The 22351-nt window shown below is 44.1% G+C and overlaps 1 protein-coding gene across 2 annotated transcripts in view; it reads left to right on the top strand.

Annotated features, from left to right (window-relative positions):
* The window catches only part of dicer1 (dicer 1, ribonuclease type III), a 166665-nt gene extending 151383 nt beyond the window's left edge, over nt 1–15282 (top strand). For both annotated transcript variants that reach the window (XM_070879682.1, XM_070879683.1), the window contains 3 exons: nt 9247–9409; nt 9498–9573; nt 12010–15282. In XM_070879682.1, the coding sequence (XP_070735783.1) occupies nt 9247–9409; nt 9498–9573; nt 12010–12175 (405 nt within the window). In that variant the 3' untranslated portion in view covers nt 12176–15282. The remainder of the gene's footprint in view (nt 1–9246; nt 9410–9497; nt 9574–12009) is intronic.
* Nucleotides 15283–22351: the final 7069 nt, after the last annotated feature.

Genomic DNA, 22351 nt, shown 5'->3' with positions numbered 1-22351 from the left:
CTGCAGTTGTACAGGGCCTTGGTGAGGCCCCACCTGGAATATTGTGTTCAGCTTTGGTCTCCTAATCTGAGGAAGGACGTTCTTGTTATTGAGGGAGTGCAGCGAAGGTTCACCAGACTGATTCCCGGGATGGCAGAACTGACATATGAGAAGAGACTGGATCGACTGGGTCTGTATTTACTGGAGTTTCGAAGGATGAGAGGGGAATCTCATAGAAACATATAAGATTCTGACGGGACTGGACAGGTTAGATGCAGGAAGAATGTTCCCGATGTTGGGGAAGTCCAGAACCGGGGTCATAGTCGATGGATAAGGGGTAAGCCATTTAGGACCGAGATGAGGAGAAACCTCTTCACTCAGAGAGTGGTGAACCTGTGGAATTCTCTTCCGCAGAGAGTTGTTGATACCAGTTCGTTGGATATATTCAAGAGGGAGTTGGATGTGGCCCTTACAGCTAAAGGGATCAAGGGGTATGGAGAGAAAGCAGGAAAGGGGTACTGTGGTGATGATCAGCCATGATCTTATTGAATGGTGGTGCAGGCTCGAAGGGCCAAATAGCCTACTCCTGCACCTATTTTCTATGTTTCTATGATTATGGCTGTTAGTTCACACCTGCAATACCCAATGTCCATGATTTCAATGTCCATGGCCCACCCCTCCTTATCTCTGTAACTTCACCCAGCCCTTCAATCCTGTGAGATCTCAGCATTCCTCCAATATTGGCCTCTTGCACATCCTCAATTTCCTTCACCCTATCATTGGCGACCGTGCCTTCAGCTCCAAGGCCCTAAGCTCTGGAATTCCCTCCCTAAACCTCTCTGCTTCTCTACCTCTCTCTCCCTCTTTAACATGCTCCTTAAAACTTACCTCTTTGACCAAGCCTTTGGTCACCTGTCCTAATATCTCCTTATATGGCTTGCTGTGAAATTTTGTTTGATAGCGCTCCTGTGAAGCACCTTGGGACATTTTATCATGTTAAAGGTGCTATATAAATGCAAATTGTTGTTGTGATACTATAAGACATTGCTGAGTAGAGACCAGGCACTTCCCCACAGGAAGAGAAAGAGAGGGCAGGACAGAGACTGTAGGGCCCAGCGACTCCATTAAACGGTTCTATTCACCTTCCCACGTGCGTGCCAGAATATTCCTGCCTCCTATTGACATTCACTTGCCGCCTTCCATGGAAACATATGAAAAGAAGCGGGAATAGCATTGAACTCTGTTCATTCAACATTCCATAGTCGAGAAGGCTGTGAATGGAGGCCTACGTAGCGGCAGGTCTTTGGAGAGCCACGGGTAAACGGGAAGGATGGTGCAGGTGTGTTTGTCCCCAAACAGTAGGGCGTGCATCACGGAGATCAGCAAACCATTTTGTTTAAGTGGCTGGGTGTGAGCAGACCTCACAAATGTGTGTAGCATATGTTTTGGGTCCATGACGATTCAGGAAAAAAGGGTTGGGCAGAGTCGGATAATATTTGCTCACACTACAGCCCCCCCAAAAAAACAAATATTCTTGCTGGCATGTCATACACATGCTGACAGACCCAGTTAACTGAGCAAGTTTGGACTGAAGCCTTTCACTGTTAGGCAATTGAACTGTTGCCATTGCTCATTGGGAATATTCTGCACTATTGGTGATTATTTATTTTAAATAACAGCTTGCATATCAGAAAAGGGAGGAGGGCTCCGTTCTGATTGTTTCCGCACCTACTTCCATATTGGGGGTCACATTCCTGACTCAGTGGTTGTGATGTCTCACAATGTAAGCCATTCAGCCTATCGTATCTGTACTGGCTTTAAGCCAGAGCAGTCCAAAGCTAATCCCAGTACCCTGCTCCCTCTCGGGGCCCTCTAACCACCTCTGCTTCAATTGTTTATCTACTCGCCCCTGTTCTCTGACCAAAATACTCCTTTGGAAAAGCATTTCTTGCATCAGCTGCTCTCCAAGGACGTTTCACCTGACCTCTGGATCTACTCCTAGTAACCATTTTAAATTGATAACCCTTCATCACTGATACCCCACCAGAGGAAAGTCGTCTTCCCTATTCACCTTATCAAAAAACCCTGTATCATTTAAAAAGCACTAATTAATTCACCTTTTGGCCTTTTCTGTTCCCGTGGCAATAATCCTACTATAGCATAAAAGGAGGCCATTCGGCCCGTCGAGCCCATGCTGGCTCTCTGCAAGAGCACTTCAGCTAATCTCACCCTCCTGCGCTTTCTCCGTAGCTCTGCAAAAAATTTTCCTTCAGGTACTTATCCAATTCCCTTTTGAAAGCCACGATTGAGTCTGCCTCCAGCACCCTTTCAGGCAGCGCATTCCAGATCCTAATCACTCGCTGCGTAAAAAAGTTTTTCCTCATGTCGCCTTTGGTTCTTCTGCCAATCACCTTAAATCCGTGTCCTTTGGTTCGCGACCCTTCCGCCAATGGGAACAGTTTCTCTCTATCTACTCTGTCCAGACTGCTCATGATTTTGAACACCTCGATCAAATCTCGACCTTCTCTGCTCTAAGGCGAACAACCCCAGCCTCTCCAGTCTAGCAACGTAACTGAAGTCCCTCATCCCTGGAACCATTTTTGAAAATCTTCTGTGTACCCTCACTAAGGCCTTCACATCCTTCCTAAAGTGCGGTGCCCAGAATTGGACACAATACTCCAGTTGAGGCCGAACCAGCGTTTTATACAGGTTCATCATAACTTCCTTGCTTTTGTACTCTGCCTCTATTTATGAAGCACAGTATCCTGTAAGCTTTTTTAACCGCTTTCTCAACCTCTCCTGTCCTTCAACGATTTGTGCACATGTACCTCCAGGTCTCTCTTCATGTACCCCTTTTAGGATTGGACCTTTTTAGTTTTATTTTGCCTCTCCTTCCTACCAAAATGTATCATTTTGAGCTTTTCTGTGTTAGATTTTATCTGCCACGTGTCCGCCCATTTCACCAGCCTATGTCTTCTTGAAGTCTATCACTATCCTCCTCACTGTTCACTATACTTCCAAGTTTTGTGTCATCTGCAAATTTTGAAATTGTATCCTTTACTCCCAAGTCAAAGTCGTTAATATATATAATCCTCTGGAATTTTTTGAGGATGTAACTAGTAGAGTGGACAAGGGAGAACCAGTGGATGTGGTGTATTTGGACTTTCAAAAGGCCTTTGACAAGGTCCCATATAAGAGATTGGTGTGCAAAATCAAAGCACATGGTATTGGGGGTAATGTACTGGCGTGAATAGAGAATTGGTTGGCAGACAGAAAGCAGAGAGTTGGGATAAACGGGTCCTTTTCGGAATGGGAGGCAGTGACTAGTGGAGCGCCGCAGGGATCAGTGCTGGGACCCCAGCTCTTTATAATATATATTAATGATTTGGATGAAGGAATTGAGTGTAATATCTCCAAGTTTGCAGATGACACTAAACTGGGTGGCGGTGTGAGCTGCGAGGAGGATGCTAAGAGGCTGCACGGTGATTTGGACAGGTTAGGTGAGTGGGCAAATGCATGGCAGATGCAGTATAATGTGGATAAATGTGAGGTTATCCACTTTAGTGACAAAAACACGAAGGCAGAATATTATCTGAATGGCGGCAGATTAGGAAAAGGGGAGGTGCAACGAGACCTGGGTACATCAGTCAGTGAAAGATGGCATGCAGGTGTAGCAGGCGGTGAAGAAGGCAAATGGCATGTTGGCCTTCATAGCTAGGGGATTTGAGTATAGGAGCAGGGAGGTCTTACTGCAATTGTACAGAGCCTTGGTGAGGCCTCACCTGGAATATTGTGTTCAGTTTTGGTCTCCTAATCTGAGGAAGGACGTTCTTGCTATTGAGGGAGTGCAGCGAAGGTTCACCAGACTGATTCCAGGGATGGCTGGACTGACATATGAGGAGAGACTGGATGAACTGGGCCTTTATACACTGGAGTTTAGAAGGATGAGAGGGCATCTCATAGAAATGTATAAGATTCTGATGGGATGGGACGGGACAGGTTAGATGCGGGAAGAATGTTCCCGATGTTGGGGAAGTCCAGAACCAGGGGACACAGTCTTAGGATAAGGGGTAGGCCATTTAGGACTGAGATGAGGAGAAACTTCTTCTCGCAGAGAGTTGTTAACCTGTGGAATTCCCTGCCGCAGAGAGTTGTTGATGCCAGTTTATTGGATATATTCAAGAGGGAGTTTGATATGGCCCTTACGGCTAAAGGGATCAAGGGGTATGGAGAAAAAGCAGGAAAGGGGTACTGAGGTGAATGATCAGCCATGAACTCATTCAATGGTGGTGCAGGCTCGAAGGGCCGAATGGCCTACTCCTGCACCTATTTTCTATGTTTCTATAATGGAAAGCAGTGGTCCAAGTACCGACCCCTGGAGAACACCACTGTATACCTTCCTCCAGTCTGAAAAACAACCATTCACCACTACTCTCTGTTTCCTGTCCCTTAGCCAATTCCATGCTGCCACTGTCCCTTTTATTCCATGGGCTTCAACTTTGCTGGCAAGCCTTTATCAAACGCCTTTTGAAAGTCCATGTATACTACCTCAGCAGCATTGCCCTCATCAACCCTCTCTGTTGCCTCATCAAAAAACTCGATCAAGTTAGTTAAACATAATTTGCCTTCAACAAATCCGTGCTGGCTTTCCTTAATTAATCCACACTTGTCCAAGTGACTGTTAACTTTGTCCCTGATTATCATTTCTAAAAGCTTCCCCACTACCGAGGTTAAACTGACTGGTCTGTAGTTACTGGGTTTATCCGTACACCCTTTTTGGAACAAGGGTGTAACATTTTCAATTCTCCAGTCCTCTGGCACCATCCCCGTATCTAAGGAATATTATGGCCAGGAACTCCGCGATTTCCTCCTTCACCTCCCTCAGCATCCTAGGATGCATCCCATCCGGTCCTGGTGACTTACCAACTTTAAGTACAGACAGCCTTTCGAAAACCTCCTCTTTATCAATTTTTATCTCATGCAGTATCTCCATTATCTCCTCTTTCACTATGACTTTGGCAGCACCATTTTCCATGATAAAGACAGATGCAAAGTACTCATTTAGTACCTCAGCCATGCCCTCTGCCTCCCTGCGTTGGTCACTTTGATCCCTAGTTGGCCCACCCCTCTTACTACCCGTTTATTATTTATATGCCTAAAGAAGACTTTTGAATTCCCTTTTATATTAGCTGCCAATCTATTCTCATACTCTTTCTTTGCCCCTTTTATTTTCTTTTTCACTTTCTCTCTGAACTTTCTATATTCAGCCTGATTCTGACTTGTATTCTCGACCTGACTTCTGTCATACGTGCACTTTTTCTGCTTCATCTTATGTCTGTCGTCATCCAGGGAGCTCTGGCTTTAGTTGCCCTACCTTTCCCCCTCATAGGAATGTACCTCGACTGTACCCGAACCATAAAGTCAGCCCATTTTTCGATTACAGTTTTGCCTGCCGGTCTTTGATTCCAAGTCTCGAGTATCAAAAAAATTCTTATATCTCGAGTCTCCCCTCAGAACCATAGGTTCTCATCCCCCTAGCATCATCCTAGTGAATTTGTGGTGTTTGCAATCTATGTCTTTAATGTCCTTTCTATAATTAAAGACCCCAAACTGTACTCCGTATTCTAACTGTGCTCCAGCCAATGCCTTCTGCAAATTTATTATCCATGAGGCTCTGTGCCAGTGAAATCTGGAATGAAGGTAGTTCGCTGCCCATTTTGGAATAAAACTGGAAGAGAAGAGAGGCTGTCTTCTAAAACACAGAAATAGGTAACAGGATATGCTAGTAATTGCCTCGATAGCTCTGTGGCAGTAAAGGATTATGGCCTATTGCAGCACACAAACGGGTAATTCTGCCCTTTAAGTCGCTGCCATTGATTTTCTCCACATGAGCCGCTCAGTCTAATCCCACTTTCCTGCTAGTTTCCCACATCCCCTTTATCAAGCAACAATCTAATTCCCTTTTCAAAGACTTTATAGACTCTACTTCCACATTGATTTGTGGCAGAGTTCCGCATTCTCACCACCCTCTGTATAGCAGTTCTTTTCTTAAGCTCCCCTTTAATTGTTTTTGTGATCATGTTAAATTTGTACCCCTTCGTTACTGCCTTGCTGATCAGTGGAAACAATCTATCGCTATTTATCTTATAAGCTCGCTAATCTTTGCGGTCGCCTCTTAACCTTCTCAACTCCAGTGACAACCAATGTTCCGGTTAAGCCGCACAGGGTTCTGGCGATCCCACACAGGCCGGAAATTTGAATGGGCCGCGCACCCAAAACAAAAGTTAGAGGGAACATTGGTGATAGCAGCCCTACCTTCTCAAGTCTGCCTTCCTAACTGTAACCCCTCATCCCTGGTGACATACTAGTGAATCTACACTGCACACTTTCCATTTCTTTAATGTTCTTTTTATAATGAAATACCCCAAACTGTCCCTACTAGCATTGATATAAAAAACCATCCCACGGCGCTTTACAGAGGCGTATTGAAATAACGGATACTGAGCCAAATGAGTTAATAGATGGGGTGGCCAAAAGCTTTGTCAAAGATCTGGGGGTCAAAATTTGGTATCGCCGTTTTTGAGGTGGTGTCACCACCTGAGTGCTGAGGCATTAGGAGCAGACTCCAACGGCCAAATTCAGTTTTTACACCCAAAGATGAGAGCAGCGCTAAAAAGTGGCGTTGCACACTCACCCTCAGGCGGGAGCTCAGGAGGCTGACTGAATTTGGCATGGGAGGCTGCCACCATGCTGGCTGGAAAACGGGAAGAAAGAAAAACACAAACTTCCCCACTGTTGAAACTAATAAAGAAAGAAAAAAACGTAACCTTGCTCTGGCCGATTCCGCCCGAGTTCCGCTGATTAACCACCACTTTGTTCAGGCTGTACGGTCGACAACCGGTATGGCAGCCATACAAAGCAAATATCGCGTTAGCGGCGTCTCAGATGCGTTGTACGCTGGATGACATTGCCGGCGCAGCATTGCCTCTTGGCGCCTCTGCCAACGAGTTGACTCAATTTCAGCCGGGACGTGAACGGTGCTTACTGTTGAAGGTCAGCCTTTGCCTCCCATTAGCCGTCTCCCGCGCACAATAACGGGTGGAGGTATAAACTGAATTTTGATCCCCTGGGTTTTAAGGAGAGTGGGAGAGTAGGTGGAGAGAGAGATGGAGTGGCAGAGGGGTTTAGGGAGGAAATTTCAGAGAGTAAGGCCGAGGGAGCTGAAGTGCAGGGCATTCTACGTTTGGATGAAGGGAAAGGGGGATGCACAAGAGGCCAGAGTATGAGGAATAAATAGTTCAGGGAGGGTGGTATGGCTGTAAAGGTTACAGAAGTCGAGAGGGCTGAGGCCCACGAATGAATTTAAACACGAGGGCGAGAACTTTCAATCTGAGGCATTGGACAGCCAGGAGCTAATGTAAGTCAGCAAGCATGGGGTGATAGTGAGCAGGATAGGATACGGGCAGCAGAGTTTTAGACATGCTGGAGTTTATGGAGGATGGTGCAGAGTAGACTACCCAGGAGCGCATCGGAATAGTCCTCTGGTGGTGACGAGGACATGGATGGGGTGGGGGGGTTTCAGCAGCAGATTGCCTGAGGTCGGGGCGGAGGTGGGCTTTGTTACGGAAGTAGAAGTAAGCAATCTTTGTGATGGAGAGGGTATGGGATCAGAAACTCAGCTTGGAGGAAGTGGACCCCATGTCTTTGGATGATGTTGATGAGGAGCAGCACGTAGGTGAGGAAGAGGCAGGTGCCAAGCATAGATCATTGGGAGAATTCTAGAGTCAATGGTGCAAGGGCAAGCAGAGAAGCCATTTCTGGCAATGCTCTGGCTACGATTGGATCAGTAAGAGTGGCACCAAGAAAGGGCAGTTGCACTGAGCTGGGACAACAGAGGATGAATTCGGTGTGTTGACTATGTCAAAGGCTGCAACGTCCTTTTCCCCCTTCCTCACTCCTAAAACAATGAAGTTGAAGGCGATGCAGAATACAAGTCTCTTATTCTGAAAGCTACCGCTGTATTATATTTGTGCTTTTTGAACCGTTCCAGCATATTGTTCCCTGTTACACTTGAAATCCTTGGTAATGCGTCAGTGGAGAGAACAGAGGGTAGTGAGAAATGCTGATAGAAAACCAAAGTTGACGGCCCTGCTCCCAGCCCCTCGTGTCAAGAAATCCAATAGGGAATTCAAAAGGAAGTTTTTTTTATCCAGAGAGTGGTGAGAATGTGGAACCCGCTACCACAGGGAGTGGTTGAGGCGAGTAGTATAGATGCATTTAAGGAGAAGCTGGATAAACACATGAGGGAGAAGGGAATAGAGGGTTATGCTGATAGAGTTAGAGGAGGAATAATGGGAGGAGGCTTGAGTGGTTGGGCCGGATTGAATCCTATGTAATCCCTGGGTGTCAGTTGGTCACCCAAGACATTGAGGACAGTCAAGTTGCTTAGTGCCATATGCCTCTCGTAGAGGGGCAATAGTGTTTTTTAACTGTGTGGATTTGGAGGGGAGTGGGTATATTATGTGTCTACATTTGTGGGAAATACCAGGGAAAGAAAACCTCACATTATTTACTATTCTGACATTCAAAACTCATCCATTATCATCATCATAGGCAGTCTCTCGGAATCGAGGAAAACTTGCTTCCACTCTTTAAAAATTAGTTCTTAGGTGACTGAACATCCAATACGGGAATTACAGTCTCTGTCACAGGTGGGACAGACAGTGGTTGAAGGAAAGGGTGGGTAGGGAGCCTGGTTTGCCGCACACTCCTTCCGTTACCTGCGCTTGATTTCTGCAAGCTCTCAGCGCCGAGTCTCGAGGTGCTCAGCGTCCTCCCGGATGCACTTCCTCCACTCAGGGCAGTCTTTGGCCAGGGATTCCCAGGTGTCGGTGGGGATGTTGCATTTTATCAAGGAGGCTTTGAGGGTGTCCTTGAAACGTTTCCTCTGCCCACCTTTGGCTCGTTTGCCGTGAAGGAGTTCCGAATAGAGCGCTTGCTTTGGGAGTCTTGTGTCAGGCATGCGAACAATGTGGACCGCCCAGCGGAGCTGGTTGAGTGTAGTCAGTGCTTCGATGCTGGGGATGTTGGCCTGGTCGAGGACGCCAACGTTGGTGCGTCTGCCCTCCCAGGGGATTTGCAGGATCTTGAAGAGACATCTTTGGTCTCCCATTCTTTTGCTGTTCCTTTTCCCCTTCCCATGCACTAATTTATGAGAGTCCTTCTGGAATGTGTCTAATCCAATGTCTTTCATTTTGTTACTAAAAGCTAAGAAGATCTGAAGAGGATGAGGAAAAGGAAGAAGATATTGAGGTTCCCAAGGCCATGGGGGATATCTTTGAGTCTCTTGCTGGTGCCATCTATATGGACAGCAGAATGTCCTTGGAAACAGTTTGGCAAGTGTACTACCCCATGATGAGACCCCTGATAGGTAGTCCCTTCTCGCTGTCATCCTCTTGCCTTTGCCCCTGCCGTCTCGGCTAAGTTACTAATGCCTCGTCTCGTGCTTCATGTTGCAGAGAAATTTTCGGCGAACGTACCGCGCTCCCCTGTTCGCGAGCTGCTGGAGATGGAGCCGGAGACTGCCAAGTTCAGGTGAGCAGTTAGCGAAATGTCCGTGAGCAGCAACCAAGCAATCCGAAAAGTAAACAAAGCGCTGGAACCATACAGCAGGTGCACCGCGGTCTGAAAGGAAAAGAGAGGTTCACGTTTAGGGTGTGACCATCAGATGGAGGGTCGGGCTGCATCCCAATCTTCAGTCTCTCTTTCTCTTCTTCACGCTGTGCTTTTTATTTTGTTGTTGCATTTTAGCTCCTTCGAAGGCGGTTGGATCCTACGGAAAATGGTAAATTAAATTAAAGCCACAATTTTTTTAAACGTCTTCGGAATAGGTCCTCCCCGGACTTTACACGAATGGAAAAACATGAATATCCAGCTGCCGCAAGGAGGGAACACTAAAATCCGCACCACAGCGTTCTGCTGACTTATCCGGGAGTCATTGGGATTTCGGGATAGCCTTATCTGAACGCACAGAATGCAAGGCAGTCAGGAACTTGCACAAGACCTTTAGTTAAGCTGTGGTTTTGCTCACCCCCATTATAAGAAGGATATAAACACAACAGAAATGGTGCTGGGTAGATTACCAGGGATGAGGGTTTCTTTGTTGAGACTTGAGAAACTAGAGCTGAGATGGTTAAGGAGCAACCTGATCAGAGGTTATGCTGAGGTAAACCAGGGCAGATCACTTCCACAAGACGGTAAGAAGAGCCCACAAGTTTAAGGTCATCACAAAAAGAATTAAAGTGGAGCACAGAAAATGTTGCTTTGTACAGAGGGTGGTTAGAATGTGGAATTCTCTGCCGCAATCTTGTTAAAACAGTCCATAATTCTTTGAAAGGAAATTAGACACAAGCTTGAAAAAGAGGATTATTTGAGGACGTGGGGAGCTTGCGGGAGAGTGGGATTAGACTAGTTAGCCTGTGGGAAATATCGGTGGCAAGACTAGATGGGCCGAACGGCTTGCTGTAGCACCGATTCCAAGTGTAATGGTGGGTGTGAAATTTTCATAGTGTGCTCACTTGAACCTTGGAGCAATACAAAACACCCAGCAGCACAGTTGCAGTTTTTTTTTTTAATATCCCTTCCACTTAGTTATGTGTAGAGAGCATTTTGAACTCTGTGTCACTAGGATTTGGTGCCTAGAGCACTGAGATTAGTGCTGGAAGGAATCTGAGGAGATGAATTAAGAGCATTCCACAAGAAGTGCGTTGGTTGGCTTCAGTGTGTTTTTCTATATTGCAAAATATGCCTCGTGATAACCAATATTCCCTCTAAAAAATATATTTTGGGGGGAGGGGGGGCGCGGTGCAGCCCATTCAAAAATCGGCACGTGCGGTTTTTGTGCTTAAAAGCCGGTGTGCTGGCTGGGCGAGAGCTCCAGACCGCTGCACAGCCGCACAACTTAAAGGGAACATTGATGATGACACAGGGCAGCCCAGACTGCCGGGTCACATCCTTCTAATTGGGAGGCACAGATGTTGGATGGGGCGGTCGGGGTGGATTAAATCCATAAAATAGAATGGGATATTTCATAAAACAAGAATAAAGTTCGAAGGTTAGAAAATGCTGGGTAGGCGCAGCAGGACACTGAGTATTTGGAAGACAAAGGTTAAGATGTGACCTTTTACCATGCGCATTCCCTTCTCTCGATGCCCATCAACCTGCTGTGCATTGCACACTTTTTCTGTCTTTGTTTCTAACCTCAAGTTTTTCTTACCCCACAAAGTCCAGGAACCATTGTAGGCTCCGCAACAATGGGAAACCGTAGCATTTTCCTATCAAATTACCTATATCAGCAGTCGAGAGAGAAGGTGGAACTCCCTCGTGGAACTTCAAGCCGACTCTGTGCATAGGTCACCCTAACCAAATAGCAAGTGAATTGCTGTGTGTGCGGCTCTGTTCTGTGAAGCGTGCACAGCAAAACTCGTGTCGCAAACAGAAACGGTGCATCTGGAGGGATTGTACTGGAATCCTTGCTCAGATTAGCAGAGTCCTAGATTTTCTAACCATATCAGTTTGTATATAATCTTCCTGATCATGAGGCAAACAGTGCACAAATGCTCCCTCTAAATTGTCTTTGCCGTGCCTGGCCTGTTTATTTCAATGCACGGTTACATTTTTGAGCATGTGCGCTATTTCAAATAGAAACGCTTGTGAGCGGCCTGCTGGGAACCTTGCAGATTACTGCGTGGCTGCACACACACGCGCGGCTTAGAGGGGACATTACAGTACACTTGTTCCAGCCTCATTTAATGCGCACTTATCACACTGCTGGCTGTTTATATTTTTATATAATATATTTATTTGAAATAAATAATGAGCAGGAATTATAAAAATTTCACCTGATTTCGGGAATAGGGATGTTAAACTGATCATTCTGTACTACATTGAAATGTTGATTTTTTTTTTTTGCTTGACTGCAGCGTCCCGTTTAATGTTTTTTTTTAACGGCTGATTCTCTCACTCTTAAAGCCCCGCAGAAAGAACGTATGACGGCAAAGTCCGCGTCACCGTGGAGGTGGTCGGCAAAGGAAAATTCAAAGGAGTTGGCCGCAGTTACAGGATTGCCAAGTCTGCGGCGGCTCGAAGAGCGCTACGGAGCCTGAAGGCTAACCAGCCTCCGGTACAGAACAGCTGAGGGGCCGTCCTCGCTCTCTTCTCACCACCCCCAGCCCAGCCCAGCCCGCACCTCTTCATCAGCTCACCTGGGGTCACACCGAGCGAGACTGGGTCAAGTCGAGAGTGAGCCAGTCATTCTTTGAAGGTGTAAAAGTGTTTGTACTAAAGTAGTATAATTTAGGATTAATCGTAGTATATAGTAAGTTCTTGCGCGAACACAATCCTTTCCCTCCTCCTCCTCCTTTTGCTAGATTAATCACGAGAGTGCTTTATATTCATTTTGCAAGCATTTTAACAGTTGTCAGGTCCCCCAATGATGTTTACTTAATTTTTTTTTAAATAGAAGCTTTTTGCTTGGTGTTTAGTGAGCCAGGAAGCTTATGCTGGAAAGTGATTAGTTAATTAGATTGCACATTTTTAGTAATCTTGAAATTCTCGACCTGTGCACTAGTGCCAGTCCAGCCACAGTGTGTAAAACTGTCGTGTGTGAGCTGGTAAGAGAGAGCGAGCGAGCATGCCAGTATTGTCCTGTTTCCTTGTCATCCTTTCACATTGAGATGGCATTCCCAAACCTTGTTTTGCACTTAATTTAAATAGGAACAGGTTTCACTTAAAGCGACTGGCATTTTCAGTAGCATTTGTTCAACTTAATGCCACATAATGAGTCTCTTGCATTTAATCAAAAGGGTTTTGCCTTAATTGAAAGTAACCCCCACTTGTTTTGTTTTCCTGAACCTTTTGATACATTTCTATAGCTGATTTTACATTCCCATTTAATACACATTGTATGATAATTAACTACAGCCCTTGACTGACCTCCATTGGAGCTGTGGCTGTGTAACTTATTGCAGAGCTAGAGGTAGCTGCACATATATTTTAATACGGATAAAATGGTTTCAGATACTTAAGAGTCGAGGTGTTGAAAATTTTCTTTGACGCAAGAAGTAGCTAAACTTACATTATGTGGTCTTTGGGGAAAGCGTGCATTGTGCTGACGATGTGAGTACGGTGTTTCCAAACGCACGCAACGTTGAGTTGGTGGTGCAGTACAGAAACTGTCGCTCTAACAACACAGTAACTTTAAACATATCATTCAGAAAAATATGCTGCAGAATTTTGTAAAAAAAAATGAAAGGGTTATTTTATTTTTGTTATTAATATGAGCACCTTTCCATTTATAAGAGGGGTGGGGGTAAATGTACACGCACAAATACACACACACAGAACAGACACACAGGCACAACACATGCACACGACTATCCTCGGAGTCTGTCCATACACCCAACAGTTGACTTTTACACCAAAGCTGTGTGTTTGCGAGGAAGCCGCATTCGTGTTCCATCATTTTATTCTTTGTTTTTTTAAAAAAAAAACTAAACACACGCGGCGCAGGCAAGGAAAAGAAAATCCTGTGATAAAAGATGATCGCGTTTAATCAGTCTTCAGCGTAAAAGCTTTTAAAGAAAGGATGCATCCTACTTGGCTCGGCTCGAAATAGCGGTTATGTTTTCAGTAGATACCAATTAGGCGTTCTTCCCTTTGAATACCTCAGTTCTTATTTGCATGCATTTTTGATTTCTCGTTTTATTTTGGTGCTATGTTTTTATATATTATGCTTGAAATGTTTAAAAAAAATAATTGTTTTTGCACTGTAACTATAATACCTCTTTTAATTTACCTTTTTTTAAATAAAAAAAAAATGTTCGGGAATTTCGTCCCGTTGCTCACTCGATAATCCTTTCAAGTTACCTGCAGTTGTCACCCACCCCCACCGCCATGATGTGCTTCACATTTTGAGAGCTAGCCGTTTGTTTTAGTTGTTGATTTCGTGAATCGGAGATAGAAATTTGAAACACGTATGTTAGGACGTTCAGTTTTTACATCCCGTCCTGTCCCGTTTTCCTTTCACTTTATTTGGAAAAGTAAAGCCTTTAAGCCCGTCAATGTAGCAATTTTTTTTAAAATGGGTACTTTTTTTAATGTATAAGTTTAAAAAAAAGGGTATAATTGTTTTTAAAAACTGCTGTCAATGTATATTGTCTTACTGATTGGCACAGGCTCATTTTAATCTGTGTCATGCTCCAGAAGATGGATTTGTACCTATTTCCATACTCTGTTACCACCCCAATTATTGTTTTTTTTAAAGATATCTCCTTCTGTGGGCGTAGGCCTGGACAAGTGCTCATCTTTATATATCATTTTTTTCTTTACATTCACTTGGCAACAAATGCTACACAGGATTTGATGTCAAACAGTGCGCCACAAGTTTGGGAGTAATTCCAGTATTAACAGTGCATCACACTTTAAAAAAAAAATCAACAGAAGTGTGTGCTATTTCTGGCATTTATATTCAATATAAAACCATATTTTTTTCACTAATTTAACCATCTACATTTACTTTAAAGTCCTAATCAATGCTGCAATTTTTTCCCTTGTCTTTGTCGAGACACAAAACACAATTCTCTTTTTTTTCCTTCGCTGTTGTATACATGTAGCACGACTTGAGCATTGCACTCGGCACCATGCTTTACCTCATTTCAAACGAGAAATGTATTTGCTAATATGCTTAACAAGAAAAAAAAGATTTTTTTTTAAATTTTCGGTTTGGGCCTTGCTGCTGTTATAACTGCTACGGTTTTTTTTATTGTAAAAGGTGATTAACTTGCTATCTATTGTGTGCCTGCAGTCCCTCACTCACTGTACAACACATGACTTAAATGCACTCGAACTTCATTGCAACAGCGGGTCAGCAGCAGCAGCAGAAACTTATTGTTTTGTTGGTATTTTGTAGCAGAATGATAACTGTGACTTATTAAAAGAAGAGAAAAAGTGCGTGTTTGCGAGGCGTTTGAGTATTTGCGGGAGTTTGCTGTACTGTAAATAGTGTGATTTTAAAGCACCTGTAGCAGAATGGGAGTGGATACGAAATGTATTGAAACTAAATTAAGCACGTCATCACATGCTGCAGCAGTCTTTAAAGGACATAGAATATATCTCATTCATACTGTAAACTCGCTGCAGAGATTTGCATTCTGCACCTTATGGATCACAATTTTACCTTTTAATAGTTTCTTTTTGTAATTGTAGCTGAATATCTACAATAAAGTATGGTCTGGTTGTTCATTATTATTGAGCCTGGAGGTTTCCTTGTATTAATTTCCGGGTGAATGTCTGTGGTCACAGGAAGAGCGACATTAAGGGATTAGGCTGGATAGCTCTTGCTCAGCCAGCTTGGACACGATGGCCAAAATGGCCTCCTTCCGTGCTGTAAATTTCTATGATCAGCCTTTGGAGAAGACCGAGGTAAAGTTTATAGCACAGGTGGGCGAAGCTCATTTCACTCAGTTGCCAGCAGCTTAATATAGAAACATAGAAAATAGGTGCAGGAGTAGGCCATTCAATGAGTTCATGGCTGAACATGCAACTTCAGTATCCCCTTCCTGCTTTCTCTCCATACCCCTTGATCCCCCTAGTAGTAAGGACTACATCTAACTCCTTTTTGAATATATTTAGTGAATTGACCTCAACAACTTTCTGTGGTAGAGAATTCCACAGGTTCACCACTCTCTGGGTGAAGAAGTTTCTCCTCATCTCGGTCCTAAATGGCTTACCCCTTATCCTTAGACTGTGACCCCTGGTTCTGGACTTCCCCAACATTGGGAACATTCTTCCTGCACCTAACCTGTCTAAACCCGTCAGAATTTTAAACGTTTCTATGAGATCCCCTCTCATTCTTCTGAACTCCTGTGAATACAAGCCCAGTTGATCCAGTCTTTCTTGATATGTCAGTCCCGCCATCCCGGGAATCAGTCTGGTGAACCTTCGCTGCACTCCCCTAATAGCAAGAATGTCCTTCCTCAAGTTAGGAGACCAAAACTGTACGCAATACTCCAGGTGTGGCCTCACCAAGGCCCTGTACAACTGTAGTAACACCTCCCTGCCCCTGTACTCAAATTCCCTCGCTATGAAGGTCAACATGCCATTTGCTTTCTTAACCGCCTGCTGTACCTGCATGCCAACCTTCAATGACTGATGTACCATGACACCCAGGTCTTGCTAATCTGTCACCATTCAGATAATAGTCTGTCTCTTTGTTTTTACCACCAAAGTGGATAACCTCACATTTATCCACATTATACTTCATCTGCCATGCATTTGCCCACTCACCTAACCTTCCAAGTCACTGCAGCCTCATAGCATCCTCCTCGCAGCTCACACTGCCACCCAACTTAGTGTCATCCGCAAATTTGGAGATACTACACTTAATCCCCTCGTCTAAATCATTAATGTACAATGTGAACAGTTGGGGCCCCAGCACAGAACCTTGCGGTACCCCACTAGTCACTGCCTGCCATTCTGAAAAGTACCCATTTACTTCTACTCTTTGCTTCCTGTCTGCCAACCAGTTCTCAATCCACATCAGCACACTACCCCCCAATCCCATGTGCTTTAACTTTGCACATTAATCTCTTGTGTGGGACTTTGTTGAAAGCCTTCTGAAAGTCCAAATACAATACATCAACTGGTTCTCCCTTGTCCACTCTACTGGAAACATCCTCAAAAAATTCCAGAAGATTTGTCAAGCATGCTTTCCCTTTCACAAATCCATGCTGACTTGTACCTGTTATGTCACCACTTTCCAAATGTGCTATTATGACATCCTTAATAATTGATTCCATCATTTTGTCCACTAACGATGTCAGGCTGATCGGTCTATAATTCCCTGTTTTCTCTCCTTCCTTTTTTAAAAAGTGGGGTTACATTGTGATGTGTGACAAAGTGCGCGGTGTGTGATGTATGACAATGTGCCCGGTGTGTGATGTGTGACAATGTGCGCACCGTATGATGTCTGACAATGTGCGCGGTGTGATGTGTGACAATGTGCGTGATGTGATGTGCAACGTGTATGATGTGTGACAATGTGCACGATGTGATGTATGACAGTGTGCGCACTGTGATGTGACTGCGCGTGGTCTGATGTGTGACAATGTTTGCGCTATGTGCTGTGTTACAATATACACACGTGTGATGTGTTACAATATACACAGATGTGTGATGTGCTACAATATACATGTATGTGATGTGTTGCAATACACACACGTACAATATACACGCTGTCTAATGTGTTACAGTATACACGTGTGCTGTGTTGCAATATACACACCGTGTGATGTGTTACGATATTCATGTGTGATGTGTTGCAATATACACACGTGTGATGTGTTACAGTATACACACGTGTGCTGTGTTACAATATACATGCTGTGTGATGTGTTACAGTATACACATGCTGTGTTACAATATGCACGCCATGTGATGTGTTATAATTTACAATATACACGCGTGTGATGTGTTACAATATACCTACGCATGTGATGTGTTACAATATACACAGGTCGTGTGATGTGTTACAATATACACCGTGTGATTTGTTACGATATACACGTGTGATGTGTGACAATATACATGTGTGATGTGTATATACATGCTTGTGACGTGTTACAATATACACACTTGATGTGCGACAATATACATGCGTATGATGTGTGACAATGGGCGCACCGTATGATGTGTGAAAATGTGCGCGCCGTGTGATGTCTGACAATGTTTGCGCTATGTGCTGTGTTACAATATACACGTGTGTGCTGTATTACAATATACACGTGTGTGATGTGTTATAATATACACGTGCTGTGTTACAATATACACGCCGTATGATGTGTTACAATGTATACGCGTGTGATGTGTTACAATATACACGCCGTGTGATGATATACATGTGTGTGATGTGTGACAAATACATGTATGAGGTGAGCCAATGTGTGTGATGTTACAATATACACACGTGATGTGTGACAATATACACATCATATGATGTGTGACAATATACACATCATGTGATGTGTGACAATATACATGCGTATGGTGTGTGACAATGTACATGTGTGTGGTGTGTTACAATATACACGCATGTGATGTATGACAATGAGCGCGCCGTGTGATGTGTGAAAATGCACGGTGTGTGATGTGTGACAATGTGTGTGCTGTGTTACAATATACACATCTGCTGTGTTACAACATACACGCCGTGTGATGTGTTACAATATACACGCCGTGTGATGTGTTACAATATACATGCCATGTGATGTGTTACAATATACACATGTCTGAGTTGTGACAGTGTGCGCCATGTGATTTTATAATTACACAAGTGTGATGTGTGACAATGTACACATCATGTGATGTGTGACTATATAAATGTCATGTGTTGTGTGACAATATACACGCCATGTGCTGTGTGACAAGATACAAGCGTGAGATGTGTGACGAATGTGCACACCGTGTGATGTGTGACAATATGCATGTGAGATGTGTGACAATGTACACGCGTTCGATGTGTTACAATATACACACTTGTGATCTGTTACTATATACAGCTTGACATTCAATTTACAGCACATTCGGCCCAACTGGTCAATGCTGGTGCTTATGCTCCACACAAGCCTCCTCCCACCCCTCTTCCTCTTACCCTATTGGCATGACCTTCTATTCCTGTCTCCCTCATGTACTTAGCATAGATGCATTGAAGGGAAAGTTAGATATTTGGCTCAACTACTCCCTGTGGTAGCGATTTCCACATTCCCACTACTCTGAGTACGGTAACATAGTGGTTATGCTAATGGACTAGTCATCCAGAGGCCTGGACTAATAATCTGGAGACGTGAAAGAATTTAAATTCAGTTAATTAAATGAATCTGGAATTAAAAAGCTAGTACCAGTAATGGTGACTGTGAAACTACCGGATTGTTTGGTTCACTAATGTCCTTTAGGGAAGGAAATCTGCCGTCCTTACCCGGTTTGGCCTATATGTGACTCGGGACCCACGGCACTATGGTTAACTCTTAACTGCCCTCTGAAATGGCCCAGCAAGCCACTTGGTTGTACCAAACTGTTACAACAAAGTCAGCATTGTGGGTGTACCTTTACCACACGGAATCCACCGGCTCAAGGAGGCAGCTCACCACCTCCTTCTCGAGGGCAATTAGGGGTGGGCAATAAATGCCGGCCTTGCCAGCAACGCCCACATCCCATGAAAGAATAAATTTTAAAAATTAAGAAGTTTCTCCTCAATTCCCTATTGGATTTATTAGTGACTACCTTACATCTATGGCCCCTAGTTTTGGCCTCCCCTACAAATGGAAACGTCTTCTCTACGTCTACCCTATCGAATCCTTTCATAATCTTGGAAGGCCTCTATCAGGTCATCCCTTGGCCTTCAGTTTTTTTTTTAGAGTAAAGAGTCCCAGCCTGTTCAATCTTTTCTGATGGTTATAACCTCTGTATTGGTATCGTCCTTTTAAATCTTTTTTGCACCTTCTCTAGTGCCTCTATATCCTTTTCAAAATATGGAGCTCAGAAGTGTGCATAGTACGCCCAAGTATGCGACCTCGAAAGAGGACCTATAGCTCAACCGGTGTAGCATATCATGCACCAGTCATCTTGTAAGCTTCTACAAGTGAGGCGCAGGATACCGTACAGTGCCCCAGTGTGGTGCCTTATTTAAACCGCGAACACGCCTGACACAATGTGCTCGGGACCTAGCGGTTAGTCTTTGCATCACCAGTTAGGGAGTAACATAGAAACATAGAAAAAAGATACAGGAGTAGGCCATTCGGCCCTTCGAGCCTGTACCATCATTCAATATGATCATGGCTGATCATGCACTTCAGTACCCCATTCCTGCTTTCTCCATACCCCTTGATCCCTTTAGCTGTAAGGGCCACATCTAACTCCCTTTTGAATATATCTAACGAACTGGCCTCAACAACTTTCTGTGGTAGAGAATTCCACATGCTCACAACTCTGAGTGAAAAAGTTTCTCCTCACTTCAGTCCTAAATGGTTTACGCCTTATCCTTAAACTGTGACCCCTGGTTATGGACTTACCCAACATCGGGAACATTCTTCCTGCATCTAACCTGTCCAATCCCGTCAGAATTTTATGCGTTTCTATGAGATTCCTGCTCATTCTTCTAAATTCCATTCAATATAAGCTTAGTCGATCCAGTCTTCATGTGTCAGCCCTGTCATCCCGGGAATCAGTCTGGTGAACCTTTGCAGCACTCAATAGCAAGAGTGTCCTTCCTCAGATTAGGAGACCAAAACTGTACACAATATTCAAGATGTGGCCTCACCAAGCCCCTGTACACATGCAGTAAGACCTCCCTGCTCCTATACTCAAATCCTCTCACTATGAAGGCCAACATGCCATTTGCCGCCTTCACCACCTGCTGTACCTGTATGCCAACTTTGAATGACTAATGTACCATGACACCCAGGTCTCGTAGTAAACTGTCACCATTCAGATAATAATCTGCCTTCCTGTTTTTACCACCAAAGTGGAAAACCTCACATTTATCTACATTATTCTGCATCTGCCATGTATTTGCCCACTCACCTAACTTGCCCAAGTCACCCTGCAGCCTCTTAGCATCCTCGTCACAGCTCACACTGCCACCCAGCTTAGTGGCATCTGCAAACTTGGAGATATTACATTCAATGCCTTCGTCTAAATCATTAATGTATATTGTATATAGCTGGGGTCCAAGCACTGAACCTTGCTGTACCCCACCAGTCACTGCCTGCCATTCTGAAAAGGACCCGTTTATTCCCACTCTTTGCTTCCTGTCTGCCAACCAGTTCTCTATCCACGTTAGTACATTACCCCCAATACCATATGCTTTAATTTTGCACACCCAATCTCTTAGTGGGTCCTTGTCAAAAGCCTTTTGAAAGTCTAAATACACCACATCCACTGGCTCCCCCTTGTTCACTCTACTAGTTACATCCTCAAAAAATTCTAGATTTGTCAAGCATGATTTCCCTTTCATAAATCCATGTTGACTTGGACCGATCCTGTCACTGCTTTCCAAATGCGCTGCTATTACATCTTTAATAATTGACTCGAACATTTTCCCCACCACCGATGTCAGGCTGACCAGTCTATAATTCCCTGTTTTCTCTTTCTTTTAAAAAGTGGGGTTACATTAGCTACCCTCCAGTCCATAGGAACTGATCCAGAGTCTATAGAATATTGGAAAATGATCACCAATGCATCCACTATTTCTATGCCACTTCCTTAAGTACTCTGGTATGCAGACTATCAGGCCCTGGGGATTTATCAGCCTTCAATCCCATCAATTTTCCTAACACAATTTGCTGACTAATAAGGATTTCCTTTAGTTCCTCCTTCTCGCTAGACCCTCTGTCCCCTAGTATTTCCGAAAGGTTATTTGTGTCTTCCTTAGTGAAGACAGAACCAAAGTATTTGTTCAATTGGTCTGCCATTTCTTTGTTCCCCATTATAAGTTCACCTGATTCTGACTCTAAGGGACCCACATTTGTCTTCTCTAATCTTTTTCTCTTCACGTATCTGTAGAAGCTTTTGCAGTCAGTTTTTATGTTCCCTGCAAGCTTCCTCTCATACTCTATTTCCCCCCTCCTAATTCAACCCTTTGTCCTCCTCTGCTGAATTCTAAATTTCTCCCAGTCCTCAGGTTTGCTGCTTTTTTTGGCCATTTTATATGCCTCTTCCTTAGATTTAACACTCCCTTATTTCCCTTATTAGCCACGGTTAAACCACCTTCCCCATTTTATTTTTTACTCCAGACAGGGTTGCACAATTGTTGAAGTTCATACATGTGATCTTTAAATGTCTGCCATTGCCTATCCACCGTCAACCCTTTAAGTATCATTCACACGTCTATCCTAGCCAATTCATGTCTCATACTGTTGAAGTTACCTTTCTTTAAATTCAGGACCCTAGTTTCTGAATTGACTGTCACTCTCCATCTTAATGGTCACTCTTCCCCAAGTGGCCTCGCACAACAAGATTGCTAATTAATTCTCTCTCATTACACAAGACCCAGTCTAGGATGGCCAGCTTTCTAGTTGGTTCCTCGACATAGTGGTCTAGAAGACCATCCCTAATACACTCCAGGAAATCCTCCTCCACCGTATTGCTTCAAGTTTGTTTAGCCCAATCTATATGTAGATTAAAGTCACCCATGATAACTGCTGTACCTTTATTGCACGCATCCCTAATTTCCTGTTTGATGCCATCCCCAACCTCACTATTACTGGTGGTCTGTACACAACTCCCACTAGCGTTTTCTGCCCTTTGGTGTTCCGCAGCT

This window comes from Pristiophorus japonicus, chromosome 4, assembly GCF_044704955.1.
Source record: "Pristiophorus japonicus isolate sPriJap1 chromosome 4, sPriJap1.hap1, whole genome shotgun sequence".
Lineage (NCBI taxonomy): Eukaryota > Metazoa > Chordata > Chondrichthyes > Pristiophoridae > Pristiophorus > Pristiophorus japonicus.
Note: the sequence above shows the minus strand (reverse complement) of the source record. Positions and strands in the feature narration are given on the sequence as shown.